This window comes from Xiphias gladius, chromosome 4, assembly GCF_016859285.1.
Source record: "Xiphias gladius isolate SHS-SW01 ecotype Sanya breed wild chromosome 4, ASM1685928v1, whole genome shotgun sequence".
NCBI classification, from domain to species: domain Eukaryota; kingdom Metazoa; phylum Chordata; class Actinopteri; order Istiophoriformes; family Xiphiidae; genus Xiphias; species Xiphias gladius.
The window spans coordinates 21,767,275-21,784,372 of record NC_053403.1 but is presented as its reverse complement, the minus strand read 5'-3'; the positions used below and the strand labels follow the sequence as shown (position 1 = coordinate 21,784,372).

Genomic DNA, 17,098 nt, shown 5'->3' with positions numbered 1-17,098 from the left:
TCATGCATCTATGTATTTGTCTTTGAATAAGTACTGTAGGGAGAATGTCCTCTCCAGGGGCTAGTGGATGGCCTGAGGGCTCAACTTGACAACACTGTTAACCAAAATCAGCTGTGCAACTAATAAACCTCCAAAATGAACAGAAACAAACACTTGCACGCACACATGCATGAAAATTGCAGACACAGCTTGAGTTTCAGAGAGATGAAGGGAAAAACAGATGCCACAATGAAGCTGGGAAGCCTCCTCACATCCTCGTACTGATTCCTCAAAGCAAATTGTCTGCACACACAAACATACACACACACAAAAGCATGGATCTACAGAGCAAAGCACAGAACCTCTCAATCTCTGTCTCCCTTTTGATGTTAGTCCAACATGAGGCAAGAAGACAAAGGAAGCATCACTGTGCAAATCAAAAATTCATTAACAAAGTACAAGTCTAGTATTACTAGAAAATACTGATATGCAGCTCTAAAAACTCACATAACTCAAAAACTGAATACAAAATTCTCATGCAATGGCTTTGCAATTAGAAAAGTTAAGAGAAAGACTGTGTCTAAGGGTAGAATAGAACATTTAGAGTATTTAATACTCATAAATTGGGGTTCCACATGACACATGCATGCCAAAAACATGTTTAATATCCTTAAAATTATCATATATCCATTGAAAGTAAGGTGCCATTGGCAAACTTTGAATTTTCATTGAAAGAGGCAATGCTTTTTATGCTTCATTTTATGTACTTTCTCATTGGCATAGTAACTAGTAATTGAGTATATCTAGAACCTGGGCGACACAAGTGAGATGTGATTTGTCCTTTTCTGCTTACCTTCCTCAGCAGGTTGCAGATCCTTTCAATGTTTCGCAGTCTCTCCCTCTGCAAGAAAGCAAACAGAGAAAAGGTAAGTTCTAGGATTCACAGATCATTTATTTTATTTATGACAGCTGAGTATGCTGACATCTAACCCCATCTAACAGAGTGGAAATAGTGCAAATTTGTTCTTGTACTGTATTTGGAGGGAAATAGGTGAAGAATGGGCCTGATGCTCAGCACAGATACATTTTCAGAAAGCTGTTCAAAAATATACTGTGTTGGTGGAGAAGCTAAAGAGACTATCACAGCATACATGCATACATTAATGCAACCCGCAAATTATTTCTAATTGTGGTAGATGTCAAAGCTGTGGATTCAAATCCAAGTCATGTGACTTGAGTAAGGCTCAATTCATAAATGTGATGACTTCAGATCTGACCCAGGACTTCATAGAAAAAACAATGCCTTTGCCCCAGTTTTGGTAGATGTGGGTTTTATGTGTTAAGGTGCAGTAAGACCAAATTTCACAAGAGAACATTTATCCGTATGGTGTCAAAAAAAACATGAAACATAAATTTCAGGAGCTAGCATGGCTAGAGGACTAATAACAGCATTCCAGAAAGTTGTAAATTATACACCCTCTTATCAAACACTTATTAATCTCTGTCACTGTCCTTGCAGTCACTGCAGCCAATCAGCATCCTTCTGTGTCTGCTACTTGTATTATTTTTCTGTGCAGTTAAAAAACAGGAATGACTGATAGGTCCATCCCACACTCCTTTGTTTGCATCAGATGTATTTCACCTTTGTATTTTTGTCCTCAGTGCTAAAAACTTAAAAACTGTGTTTGTACCTTAAACAAGCAATTGCATGCTGTTCAGTATCCAGTTTAGAGTTTTATGTAAGAACTTTTTTGCCTGATAATTTGCTTTCACATTTCTGGTAATATTTTTCTTTATATGTAAATTCAGGTTTTTGAAAAAGATATTTTCAAAAATGTTATTTGCATGGGCTAGTGTTCTGTTTTCTAGGTCATTTGATTCTCCATAATTCAAACCTACAAAAACAAAACAAAACAGGATTTTGGCTTCTACCAATATATTACATGATTAAATACTGTGAAAAGTGAGTTCAGTTGGGTTACTTTCCGTTTGTTTCTGAATGATGGCACTAGTAGAGGTAGTCATGGGTCCACTTGGTTCCTAGTATCTGAGATTCAATGAGAGATCTAAATCCAGCCTGGTCCAATTCATACTCATAACATAACAACATAACACTGTATTGCCATTGGTCTGTGGTCTGAGTGTCAATATGTCTAATACCAAAGGGGATCCAAGTGGACTTGCTATAAGCTCTGATAATGTGGTGTGTCATAATTATTGAAGGAGAAAAATTTGTTTTTTGGTGCAAGATGGAGAATCTAAAACGTGAAGTGCAGAAAAAAATGACCCCCCCCAAAAAACACATTGCTAAGTGGTTGCATATCATTATGCCAGCGTTCTCTGTTTCAAAATTTGCGAGCTGAGAAGAAGCTCAAGGGACCACTTAAGAGTTTTTCTCCAACAGCAGGAGTTATCCCCCTATAATAAAGGTGTCAAAAGTAACATATGCCAGACCCGACACTACCATCTTCAAGCTGCAGAAACTGTCATTTTGACCAGATAATACAAATAAAAACAAGTCTTGAACTTTGATTATCCCCCTTGTGGTCATCCAGCTGTGGAACACGAAGAATAAAGGGCAAAGCAAGATACAAACGTCCTTGGAAAAGAAAACAACACACTGCATTCAATATTTAAAATTATGTTTCACAAAGAAAATAATCAGAATCAAACACATAATTGATCAGCAGTCTTTTCCTCCTCTCTCTCTTTCTCTCCCTCTGTCTATTTCTGCACCCCACACACACACACACACACACACACACACACACACACACACACACAGCCGTATCCAAAGAGAGCCTAAACAGGCACATCATAAATTTTAAGAAACATATGGACAACATATAGGACAACATATAGGATGACATCCTACTTTCTTTTTATTTAATGTGTGAAATTAACATAAATCTATTTTTTAACTACTCAGTAACCAAATTGATATTACTCTTCAAATGTTTTTATGAAAATTAGTTTTCATAAAACACACACACACACACACACACACACACACACACACACACACACACACACACACACACACACACACACACACACACACGCACACACACACACACACATATATTAATCCAATTGGTGTTGTTTAACCATTTGTCCTTCTATTTACAATATTGAAGATCATTTTGATAGTTAACTTTTCTTATACCATTCTGATTAATCTCTGTACTGCATTGTGATTATTACTATATACTTTCCTTCATAACATATAATTTATGTTTATCATTATAGACTGACCATAGTCAAGACATAAGACTTCAATTTAGTTAATCTCCCTATAGTAAGTAATTCGAAAATCAGCTCCTTCTTTCCTTGTCTCTTCAAATAAAGATGCAAACTCTCATTGGAGGAAAGTTACAACTTGCTGTGAACATCCATTAGATAAAAACAATCTCACCCTACACTTGGGTGAGATCTCCTGGCACATTTTGCACTTTGACACGTTTGGTACCTGAACTCTTTGTAGTTCTGTCTTTGTGTTATTTTGCTTTTGGCTTGCCTTCGATTTTTCCTTTTTGCTTTTTGTCCTTCAGGATTTTCTTGTAGCTGCTCACCAAGCCCCACTTCCAGACACTGTTGCTTGACAACTGCTGCGTCTCAAGAGAGCACCGCATCGCTAGGAGGCTGCAATGGAATCATCACTGAACTTCTTCGGATTCAACTGGAAGGGACCAGCTCCAACCCCACGCTACGGAGTAGGTTAAACTTTACTTCTGCTTCCTATGATAAGCGTTGATGTTGGATAGTGCTCTGAATTATTAGTTTTCATGCCCTAGAGAAATTATTAATTCCCCTAGTGTTATCTCTGATAACCCAAATCACAAACTTTATTTCACTATTGCCAAACTAAGAGATAAGCTCATTTTATCCTTCAAAGATATTATTCATCTCTTTTATTCTGATTTCATTACACTGTGGTCATTACTAATGCTGCATTTATTCAGTTGCTTTGAGACATTTAGTTACAATAAATATCCTCATTTATTGTCAAGTCTTGTCTGGCATGTTCTTTTAAGGCAGAAACAAGAGATCCCTGAGCTGAGAGCTTAACTACTTCTGATTATAAGACTGATTAAATTGGTTAATTTGGTTAATTAGATTAATTAACTCCCTTATATAAAATATAAGGTGGTGCCCTACAGCAAGTGCAAATTCAAATTTAAATCTAAAGTGTGGCCCTTACTCCACTACACAGACGAGGAAAAAAAGACACTGCAGAATATGGAGCAGAGCCTGGTTGAGAGAACAGGGACATTAAGGTCTGTCCATTCTACAAAAGGAATTAGAGGTGATTTATGACAACAAGCTCAGTAATTCATAGTATTCTCTTGACATAGTCTGCCATACATTATGACTCAGTGCCACAGCTTATTGGCCAAGGTTGATAGATAGTTTTATCATTTAATTATAAGCACCAGCTAATTGGTTACAATCACCTGTGATGAATGCTTTGAATAGATAGTTGTTTTAATAGCAGCATGCATAGCTATCTATCCATAGTAATTGATCAGGTAATTGTCATTAAATGACAATGTTGGCCAACGAGCTGTGGGTCATGGCACCATGCTGTATGACAAAACATCTCATTATCAAAACTGGTACACAAGGATGAGGTCTCAATTGCACGACTGTGGAGACAGTTTCAATCAAAAAGTATTTATTCAGAAAACAGGGTTTGATACACAGGAAGGCAGTCAGTCAGGCAAACAATCCAAAAAGAGCTAGGCAGAGACGAGGTCAAAAACATGAGCAGAGATCAAGAAAACTAGGGGCACTTGCCACTAAGAAAATGCTAGAACACTGCCGCTAGGGATGAAGACAAAATGGCACAGGGAGCTGGGAACATACAAACTAAATACACAAGGGAAGCAGGGACAATTGGACACAGGTGAAACACATCAGGCCAGGGCAGACAATAAAAGAAGCAGGAAACACACATGGGGCAAGAAGTGGGGATCTGAAACGAGAGAGGTGAGTGACACAAAATAAAACAGGAAGTAAAGCAACAAAATGTGAAACAAAAAAAAAAAAAAACATGACCTAAGATTCTGGACACTAATGAGAATACCATGAATTCACTCTGTACTATGGAGATGGGGGAGAATAATTTTTACATTGTGTTTTTTTTTGTTTTTTTTTAAAGCCAGCCAGCTCTGTTCTGTACATAAATTAACATAACAAGCTAATTAAAGTTAACTGGTATTCACTGCCACTTCACTTTATATTGAACTATTGCAAGATGTTGGAAAAATGGAGGGAATTACCTACAGGTGAATAGAATACACCAGCTCACAGCTAGAATACCCTCCTAAAGGGATTTAACTAGTGATGTTTTTGGTGGTACTCAGCCTCCACGGAAAAATGCCACCGAACTTTCCTGTGAATGCATATCTATTATGCTGATACCATAAAGCTGACATTCTATTAATTTTTTAATAATACTATGGGGTTAGCAGAAAATGTAAACATTTTTGGTGCTTTTATTTACTTACTCGTGGCATTTAAAAAAAGAAATTACACGACCAGCTTTAAGGACCTGATCCGCTTTCAGCTAAGGAATTTGACTTTCTACTGGCATGGGTGGTAATAACTGGAATGACAGGTTAGCTCATAGGCTAATAGCAAACATTGTAGCTAACGTTAGCTTACAAGTAGCCCTGTTTGGGACAGTGGTTAGCTAGCTACCCATAGGATAAGCATACTCCCCATGGTTTTAGAGGGCTCCAGCAATTTCTGTCCACTTATTTTCCTTCTCCACTTTATTGTGGTACAAATGGGAGGACAAATCAAAGAGGCATTATTGTTCAATTCACAACACCACCAGTTTCTCTTCATTTTCCGCATTCTGAGAGAACTCCAGCTTGTTCACATTCTTGTGCCTCCTGTTTTTTGCCAATTACAACCGGCATTCATTGTTTCAAACAGTAACCCATGAAATATGATTTTGAATTACCCAAGGGCTTCACTTTGACTCCTAAATTCACTGTAATTTTTGATTGTCATGATCTGCCCGTATGTGTTACTTCCTTCCCAGACTCTGTGTTTTATATTTTATTTTGAAAGGATTTTCCTTATGCGTCTGGTGTGGTTTTTCTTTTCTTTCAATCTTTGTGTTTTCCCACCAGTTGTCTCTTCCACTTAAGTGGCAACCTCCAGGGCTGAAAAATTTAGTCAACACGTATTCATTCCAAAATGAATGAGGCTGGCTTAAAAAGTAAGTCAATCCACGCAGACCCCATATTAAAATACCCAGCTTTACAGCAGAAATAAACAGCCTTGCACAAAAAACAGTTGCCGCTTTGAGTGACCAGTGGGTGCCGTTATAGTTTGCTAGCTCCTAGTTGTGTGCTAGGCGTCATCTCAGCTAAACTGAGTCACTGACCTTGACTTCTTGGCTGTATTTGTGGTGTTGGTGCCTTAATTGTACTAACAGACCGCCCAAGAAGTCTGTGCTCCAGTTTTTTCAGTGAGTGAAATTCTGGTATTATTTTATTAATTGTAGCACTAATTAGCAGGTATCGGTGTCTGTGCTCACCATACCTGGCTTGTTAGTTTATCTCATTAACTAGCCAGCTGATGAATTAGCCTTGGGTTACCCTTAGAGCAAGATGCCCAGCTGTGCTAACAATGCTACCAGGAGCCTATGCTTGCCACAGTTATTAAACCAGTGTCCACTGAAGTCAAAATCTAATAGAGAAGTGTTAGAATTTAGTGTGATAACACTTTTGAAAAAAAGGTGTCTGTGTGAGGCTGGAAGGTAAAGGTCCACTACGTTAGTTAGCTAATGTTATGCAATATTAATATTAAATTTGCCACATGGGTATGGCAAATTTGTATAAATAACACGAGTATGTTAAAAAGTAGCGAACTGTATGCAATTACAAAACGGTGTGTGTAACTTAAAAATACTAATGTCACATTTCAGCATGGTTCCAGAAATAATGTTAACCTACATATGTTATTGTCTGAGCTGGAGTTGGTTATTTAGGTTATACAGTAACGTAAAATTTGACAGCACACGCACCCACTTTATTAAACTTTGTTTAACTGATAATAAAATAAACTTTTAAAAAATATATATTATCACTAAAACAGGCTTTTTCAGATTATTACACTCCAGAAACAGATTGATTATGATCAGCTGTATGATGAAATGTTGACATGTAACATTATGCCTGCATTTCAGGAGGAATTGTGCAAAGTAGCATAAAGTTTACTAACACAGACTATATTGTTGATTAATTGTTGATGTGTCACTTCAGTGAAAACTAAAGTTGTCTGTTGCATTCAGTTTTTTTACATTGTTGTCCTTAACACTTACACAACCTACTAAATTTATGTTAATTGTGTGTTACATAAATGAATATGGCATCAAAAAAACTATGCATTTGACTGTCACATGAAAAACTTCAAAAGTAAGTGTAGGACCTAGGCCCATAACTACACAAGAATAGACAATGCAACAGCTAAAATATGAGGACTGTTATGTCCACCACCATTTTGCTAAAACAAATTGATTATGAACTGTTGAACATTAAAATAACTTTAGTTGTATTGTTTGCATGTAAAAAAGTCTGTGAAGGAGGTAACCCAACGCAAATATTTCTACAGTCCTGGTCAAAATTATTGGCACAGCTGAATATCCAGTACATAACTCTGAATATTTTCAGAAATAAATGCAAATGAACCATATTTCTATAACCTGAAATGTGCATAATAGTGAAAAAAACAAACAAACACAAAAAGTGTTGGCCCCTTCCAGAAGCAGTGACAACAATGGCAGCCCCTAAACATTTCTCGTAGCCATCTAGAAGCCTCATGCACCTGTCTGCTGGTAGTTTCTGCCACTCTTCCACTGTGTTCAAGCCCTTTTAAATTTGTAGGAGTCCTTTTTGCAAATGCAGATTTAAGCTCTTTCCAAGGGTATCAATGAGATTTAAGTCAGGACTCATTGCTGGCCAGTTTAAAACAGTCCATATTTTCCTTTTTAACCGTGCCTTTTTGCTGCTGTGCTGCTGGATGTATTCTTTGGGTTGTTGTCCTGCTGAAAGACCTGAGACCTTTGCTTCATACAAATTTTGAGGCACTGGGTAACAGATTTTGCTCTAAAACCTTGATGATTGATTTCATCATTACTTTGATACATTCAATGCCTTCAGTGTCAGAGGCAGAAAAGCAGCCCCACAGCATGATAGAACCTCCACCATGTTTTACTGTAAATAGGGTATTCTTTTCCTTATGGGCTTCATTTTATTGCCTATGAACAAACTGAAGCACTGCATTCCCAAAGAGTTCTATTTAGGTTTCTTCTGTCCATAGGACATTCTCCCAGAAAGACTGTGACTTATCTATGTAAGGTTTTGTAAACATTAGTTTTGTCTTTTTGTGCTTTTCTTTCAATAGTGGTGTCCTCCTTGGCCTTCTCCCATGGAGCCCTACTTGGATTAGTGTGCAGTGTATGGTATGAGCTGAAACCACCACTCCAGATTGCTAAAGGTCAGCCGGAAGCTCCTCAGATGTCTTACGTGGTGTTATTTCCACAATCCGCACCAACCTTCGCAGACTTCTCTCATGGAGTCTCTTCCATGTCCTGGAAGTGTCTTAACAATTTTATAAATGTGAAACTTCTTGATAACATCACAATACTCTCCGTACCAGTCCAATACCCACAAGACCTTCTCAGAGGTTGCACATCACAAATAAATGATACCTCCTAGGAGGCTACAAAACTAGTCAATGTGCAGGTAATTCTTTGTTTTTCACTTTGAGTCCTTTTATCCAGCACCTGACCCACTGTTTTTTTTGGATGTGCACACATTCTTCTTTGTTTAAACAAGACTTCTATCAGAACAGCAAACAAGAGGCACTCTCGAAAACCTTTTCATGCTCTGGTGCTGGGTGTAAGGGTAGAAAATGAAAATACTCCTGCACTTGCAGAAATAAACTCTGCAGAATTATTTGTCAACGTTTCAGTCTTTTGACCTTTATCAAGACATTTCATGACAATGTTTTAAGAAAGGTCAGAAGACTGAAACGTTGTGTGGGAATATTTTCACTTTCTACTTAAACTAGACTTCTATCCCATGGCAAAAGAGTTGAGCATTTATGCTCAGTGTTTTATCTGTATTGTATGATTTACTTGTCCCTTCAATTGACAGTCAAATTTGAATGTGAAATCTAACATTTTCAGTCAGTATTAATGACAAAAGGAGTGCAAATATAAATAGAATTTTTGAAATGTGAACCAAAACTTATCACAGATTAACTCTCAAATGACTTTTTAAATAAGCTATGTAGAGTCTATGGGGTGGAAGGGCGAAAAGGGGATAAAGGGTGGGATTGTATAGATGACGAAGAGCAGAGGTGGTAACAGTGTTATGACTACATATGTTATTTTTTACTAACCATAATGAACATAAAAAATAAACTCAACATTAGCCATGACAGTCAGGGCTATGTTTAGGCCTAACAAAATGGGTCCTAAAGACCAAATTCAAAAGTTGTGACACTGCCAACTGTAAGCAGCTCACCTCACTGCATTGCGAGGTGGTCTTTAAGGCAATTAGCTAATGTACTTATAAAACATATTATTCCCCACTAGCCGTAAAAATGAATTCATCTTCCAAGAATAGCTTATGACAATCATATCTGATCTGAGGGTGCTCAATCATGGCACCATTTAAGGTATGAACAAATCTAACCATAAAACTGTTGATAAATAAGCAATAAACTTCCTTATCAATCTCCACCAGATTGGCATCAGCCCTCCACCTGCACCTTTGGGTCAAAGAAAAAAAACATGATCTTTAGGCCAGCGTGCTCGACGTTAAGCTTATGAAGGTCCTCTTTCATCGTGGTGAAAACCTTGAAGCTGCCGACCTTCCCTATGTTGTCTGCACAGTGGATGATGATGAGGACAGCTGTTTTATTTTTGTACATGTCCTTAATAGGCTACAAAAGAAAAAAAAAAAAAAAAGCGTCAATAAAAATTATGGCTATGCAAGCCAGTATCAATAAAACATTTATGGTAAGAACATTAAATAGTCACCATCACATGTAACTTAGCTTATCAACGTTACCTTATTAAAAGTGTAGTCAAATATTAACATCCAAATAAACGACTCATAACTAAAGTTATGTGAAAATCGAAATTCAAGTTAATGACTTAGACATATTAAGTAAATGTTAACTCTGATTCACGGTAACAATGGTCAACTTTCTGCAAGTCTTGACAAAATCTAGTGTTGCAAATGACCACAATTATATATATGTAAAAAACACTGAAGCATTTTCAAGCAGTGTAATATAAGTATAGTATAAGTATAAGTAGTGTAATTTCAATAACAGGTAAATCATTATTTACAGTTTTGTTGTATAGTTTCAGGTTAGTTTACCTCAAGCAATGTAAGCTGGGACGACTGGGTTCCTTCCCGGAGAAACTAGACCACAACATTAGCTGGCCAGCAATGCCGAGTAGCAAATAGCCTAGCTTCTAAACTAGGTGGGTGTGTTTCAGCAGCCAAGCTTCATTCGAACAGCCTAATCTCCATCAACGCTCAACCTGTTTGCCCATTTTTGGATTAGCTGAGAGTTAAGCGGAGTCAAGCACTGCGAAGATGGTGAAGGCCAGAGCCACCGCACGTAGTTTCAAAACGGCTCTTCAGGAAACCTATTGGTGACATCACGGAGTCTACGTCCACTTTTATTTACAGTCTAGGGTTCCACCTGTTTCTATTGCCAATTAGTCCTTGTGGATTTTAGATTCTTGCCTCTGCCATACTGGACAGGTTTGCCTATTCAGCTCTCTCCAGTTTTGCTGTTTACCTGCCTCACCATCCTGTAATCCTTTTGTTGTGAATAAAACTCTCAACTGCAATAGCTCTGCCTCATTTGGGTGCTGTCTTCTGTGTTTTTATGATTTGTGATATACCCTTGTGTGGATTCATAGTGAGTGGAAAACGGGCCCTAGTAGGGAGTGCAGATAAGCAGCTCTGAGGATGTCCAAAAAGCCATGGCTAAAGAGTTAATTTTAAAGTGGAATGAGGACTTTATAAACACCCATGATTTCCAGCCAGTCTCCCAGCCGACTAGCCTGCACCATGCTAGTTTGCAGCCTCCTAGCCACCAGCTAGTCTCCCAGCCTACTAGACACCAGCATATCTTCCAGCCTGCTAGCCACCAGCCAGTTTCCAAGTCGTCTAGCCACCAGTCCGTTCCTTAGTCAGTTCTCCTATGGCACCACAATCTACGCCTAGCCGGGCCCCTAGCCAGACCCTGAGTTGGCCATCCCCGCTGACATCCTGTCTGTTCCTGCCTCAGGGGTACCAGCCAATGTCCCGTCTGTTCCTGCATTGGGGGTGTCAGTGAACGTCCTGCTTGTTCATGAGCCTGTTTTTGAGTAGGCGGACATCAAGTAAGTTCCTGATCTCCAGTCGGAGTTCTTGCTAACAACAGCTCCTGTTCTACCGCCGACAGCCTGGCCAACATTGGTTTCTGATCTCCAGTCGATGGAACAGCTGACACCAATTCCTGGTCCCCAGACTGTGGCCCCACCAATACTCGCTCCTGATCTCCAGTCATTGGCCCAGCCGACACTGGGTCATGATCTCAAGTAGACACTCCTTACTGACACACTGCCAGACATCCCAGGCCATCAGTCTGCAGTCATCTCATCCGCCGCTATCGAGCCAACTCCTGCCTTCGCCCATCAGCCTGTTGCTCTGCCTCTTGTGGGGATCTGCCTACTCTCCTGCTCTGCCTTCGATGGGACCCACCGTCGCCCTCCTGCTCTGCCTCCAGAGGGGACCATCCTTCACTGCCACCCTTTTGCTGAGCCTCCAGAGAGGTCCTGTCATAACTGACGCTCAGCGAGCCAGTTTCATCAGTCTGTTCTGCCCCAGGGCTGTCCGTCTGAGATATCCTGCCCATCAGCTCTCCAGCCTCTGGGCCCATATCCTAAGTGCCTCCTGCCTGTCTGATAGGCTTAAAAACTGTCCTCCCAAGCCAACCTGGCTAGTGTGTCCAGCCTCCAGGCTGTCCTCCCGAGCAGCTCTGCCAGTTAGTCCAGCCTCTGGGCCAAGCACCCAAAATTCACAGCTCTCTTGCTCTTCAGCCACCAGGCTGTCCGCCTGAGGTCTCCTGTTCTTTTTCTGTCATGTTTCCGGGTCATGCGTTTGTGGTCTTCTGCTCTGCCCCTGCCCAGCCCTTGGACTGTTCGCCTGAGATCCCCAGCTCCATTCTTCAGCTCCCTGTCCACTATGGGTATAACACAAAAATCTTGTTATTATAGCAATGTTTCCAGGTTTGGTAATATTTTGCCTATACAGAGACTAAAACCAAAACCTGTGCTTGCTGACCGTACCTGGCAACCAGCACTGTAGCCAAAGATGCTTCACACAAGTGCTCGATGGATGGATAAACTGCTGGTTAGAACAATTAGATGCAACACGTTAATTAGTGAGCTGAAGAGGTGCTAATAGTTTTTTTGGGGTTTTTTTTTTTGCTTGTTGTTCTTTGGAAATAGCCAAGTTAGCTATTTCGCCCTGCATTCAGTATAGATTCTCAATTAGGTTTACCACGTCCTGACCCTAGCTCCATATTATACATAAAACAAATATTATACATATTATATACAAGTTAGCGACTAGCTGGTAAAAATACTGGAGTATTAGCAGCTAAAGAGCCAGTCTCAAGAGCTAAACAGAGCTAAATCAGAGTGAATATTGGACTTAACAGTTGTATTAATGTTGCTTTGTGTCTGTTGGATGTGCACAGTAAATAGGCAACTGTATTGTGTTTTAACCATTGTTGTTTTATGTATTGGAAGGTTTGATTCCAAAATTATCTTAAAATACTGACGACCTGTATATCATTTCCTAAAATATGCATTGACGAGGATGTAAGCATATTGTACACATTTAATTACTGTTTTTTAGAGGTGCAGACTGCTACAGAAATTTCTCCTGGAAAATGTTTAATTTATGCTTGTGCTCTAAATAATGAAACCAAAGGTTCTGAGTAGGAGGCTGCAAACAAGTATGAGATAACACCACTGTAACAATAGAGAGAAAGATGGAGGTAAAATAAGACAAAATAAGTGAAAAGTAGTATGAAAATGAAGGTGACCATTGTATCATTTTATAGCATTTAGTCATGTTTTGCATATGTGTGTGTCTAGGTATGTGTCTTGAGACTTGCTGATAAAAGTATCCGAACTCCCATCTCCCCAAAATGCCACATGGGACTTTACCTAATTTCACAAGAGCATCAGAAGGAAGTGTGGGAAAAAAATATGAAAAAAATATATTGCACTGCCTTTTACCTTTTCAATACTTCAAATGTTTTTAAGTATAAACAGAAGCCCGTTCAGTAGAAGAAAATTTGACTTTGGAGTGCAATATAGGGGAGTGGCATGACCGGCAAAGAAAGGAATCTATGATGTTCTTCAAAACACAGAACTTTATCCCTGTGTCTGTTCTCAGTATGACCTCCACACACATATACCAATATTCATATATACTTACGTATATGCACACACACTCTTGTCTTTGTGACAAAAACACACAACAACAGCCATGGAAGACCCACTCTGATAGCCAATTATCTATAATGCTAATGTCTATATCTGGTTGAGACCACGCATCTCATCAAGAACTGGACCAATTCACTCCTGTGCAACACCATCTCCCATTGCCTTCATCTGCTGCCAAGTCTGAACGAGGAAACGGAAATATATTCCACTAAAAGCAGCACTATGTTTGTGTCTGCCAGTGTACGTCTGCGCACACACCCGCTTCTGTCTACTCGATAGCAAGCAATTAGGCTGATGGCTCTTTGAAATGTTACACAGCAAGAATTTGCGTGACAAATGAAAGTGGTGTAGAAGTACAGTATACAGTAAACAAGAGTTGGAAGAAGGGTGGGTACTGAATTGACCCTTATCCGACCAGGCAGACCAATTAAAAGCAAACTCTCATTTATAGAAGCTGTCTTGTGTAAGCATGATTGGACAATGAACCCCTAAAGATTAAGTGGAAGAAGGTTTTCCTAATGTCAATGTTCCACTGGTCTAAACCATGTTTAAATTCTGTGAAATAAATTCACTTGTTGACTCAAGAAATACTTTAACTTAAGCATGGGAGACAGGTGTGGCGCAGCAAGGGAGATGGACTGATAAGTGGGCGAGAGAGGTGGCGGTGGGGGGAGGTGGCATTTAAACAGTTTGAATAGGCTACAAAAGCTGTCATTACTCATCACTTGCTCTTGTGTCCTTGTTGGAATGCTAATGATCGTCATCTGTTACACTAATGAATTCAAATCCATAATACATTTCAACAAAAAACCACCTCTTTCCTTTATTTCCTAACTCAGTTATCATTCTGATTTCAGAATCATATGAAATTATCATTGCTCCTGGCTATAGCTTTATCCCTTCATAATAAAATGTGCGTGAGCATATGAATATGTAAGAGTTTGCACTAGTCTATCTGCAGTGTTTGTATATGTGTGACAGTCACACAAGCAACAAATGCCATGAGCATTGGAGACATTAAACCCTCAGCACAGTGGGAAACAATGCAATTAAAGCAAAAATATATTTTCCTCAGAGGGTATCTATGTTTGCGTGTGTCTGCATGTGAGGGTGTGATAACTGTGAAATTATGACAAACATTTAGGCAAGCTGTGTTTTTTAGTCTGGAAGACAATATGGTTTCATGAATGACAGTGTGTGTGTGTGTGTGTGTGTGTGTGTGTGTGTGTGTGTGTGTGTGTGTGTGTGTGTGTGTGTGTGTGTGTGTGTGTGTGTGTGTATACATGCGTTTTAGTGAGTTTTTTCATGGATACGCCTGTGTGCTTCTTGCTGACAATAAAAGCCCAGTCACACCAGGAAGTAGCAAAGCAACTTTCATTCATCCATCCTCATGAAATTTGTAGTCCCAGAAGCTTGGCGACTACTAGCAGAGCTGGGTTGAAGAGGGGAGAAAAAATCACACAGGCTTGACCATGCTAACTAGCTTGCTAACTGACACTTAGCTCACCATTCCCTCCAACGTCAGCTTTTCCAAGACAACGTGTTATTGGTCAGTAGTGCAAATCTAACCAAATTGACTAAAGTTGAACGTTGTGTGCTTGTCCACTTACTTTATGAGTCACAAGAGGGCTCAGGCCTAATCCAACATGAATTTGTCATATTCACATGCATACTAATGATTAGATGAAGGATAAGTTCACAGTTGTCTGTGACTGCTGATGCCTCATATTAACTTCAGATAAACTTTTGGATAAACTTTTTTGTATTGTGAGTAAATATATGCTTTTACAGAATGAAGACTTTGTAAGGATTTTGAGAGAAAATTCCCTCAAGCAAAACCTATTTCCATGTACATATGGAAAACAAAATTAATATGGGTCTTCAGGAGTGGGAATTAGACTAATCAAGTGGGTATCTTCTGACCTTATGATCATTCTAATATGTAATTACCTTTTTGTGTTTCCACTGAGCAAATATACATAGCACATATAGCTGTACGTTTTAGCATCAACTCTCCAGTCCTGTTAGTTTCAAAGTTAAAAAAAAGTTATAATTGTCAAATGGCAGATATCTCAGATCTGAAGACGCAAAATTTTCTGAAGAAAATATATGTGTGCTTTCTGTTGAAATTAGGCATTTAAAACATTTTAAATATTAGAAATACTGCATACAGAGAGTCCTGAGTACTTACTTAGAGTGCAGTTGGAGTTGTAGTTGAAGTCGCAGTCAAATATAAATACTGAAAGAAAATAGCAGTTATAATGAAAGTGCTGGACTATATATTTACATACATATTTCACTGGACTATACACTGTTTTACTGGTACATGAAAAAATAAACCCTCACCAACGCAGCCCTTTGTGTTGTTTTAATGCAGGGCAAACATCTATCCTGTGCCTTATAGAGGCACGAGTTTTCTTGTTTGTTTATGTTGGATACCGATCAGCTAATATAGCAATGTTGTTATTTATATGTGTGTGCGTGTGTGTATATATATTTCAAAATTCATGTAGACGTTGAAAACAACAACCTTAGGCCTGCATTTAATTTGCTATTAGACTCAATTAGCTTTTTTCAAAAATGTTAATGAACCCATTCACTGTATTAATCTCACCAATCGATCTTGTTCTGACGTTGCATAGCAATTGAGCATTTTTTACTAATGTTGGAGTTTACAGTAATGGACTACACAGGATTCAGGGAAACATTCCATTACAATAGATGTCCAGCCAATAAAGCTGTAAGAAACTTTAAGGAAATACTGCAGTTCCATTGTTATTTACTCCAGTGCCATGCGTCAATAAAATGGAGCACAGCTATCTCAGCTTTACTCCCACACAAGTTGATGATCTTGTTGACAGTGCTGCAGCCTCATTGTGTATGACACTTGACGCTGTTGCCCCTCTTAAAAAGAAGGTAGTGATTCAGACGAGGCTAGCTCAGTTGTACAATTCACAAATGTGTGCTTTAAAGCAGACATCACGAGAGCTGGAAAAAAGTGGCATTCCACCAATCTAGAAGAGTTTTGCCTATCCTTGAAAGATAATCTAATAATATTTTACAACACCCCCTGTAATGCCAGAACCATTATCATCAATCATAGAAGAAAATAATAACAACTCCATGTTTTTAATATTCAGCACTGTAGCCAGGCTTACAGAGAGTCATAGCATTATTGAGCCATATATTCCTTCAACTCTCAGTGGTAATGGCTTCACGGGCTTCTTCAAATAAAATTGTAACTATTAAAGAGAAAATAATCCCCTCCTTCCCATAACTGGCACAAATCTATGGTCCAGTGCAGTAGCCTTAGAATCAACTGTAAGACCTGATTTATATTTATTTATATTCTGCTTCTCTCCTATAGAGCTCTCTGACCTAACTTCAACAGTTTCTTCATCTAAACCATCAACTTGTCTTTCAGACTCTATTCAAACTAAACTGTTCAAGGATGTTTTACCTTTAATTAACACTTCTATATTAGATCTGATCGATATACCTTTATTCAATTTAACAGGCTACATTCTGCAGGCTTTTAAGGTTTCAGTAAATAAACCTTTACTTAAAAAG

The 17,098-nt window shown here is 38.8% G+C and overlaps 1 protein-coding gene across 2 annotated transcripts in view; it reads right to left on the bottom strand.

Moving 5' to 3' along the window:
• cnih3 (cornichon family AMPA receptor auxiliary protein 3) overlaps positions 1–17,098 on the bottom strand; it is a 98,918-nt gene that overhangs the window by 57,936 nt on the left and 23,884 nt on the right. Inside the window, exon 3 of one of the 2 annotated variants that reach the window (XM_040125634.1) lies at positions 833–880. The exons of the other annotated variant lie outside the window; for it this stretch is intronic. Coding sequence (XP_039981568.1) covers positions 833–880 — 48 coding nt within the window. The remainder of the gene's footprint in view (positions 1–832; positions 881–17,098) is intronic. 2 annotated transcript variants of the gene reach the window in all.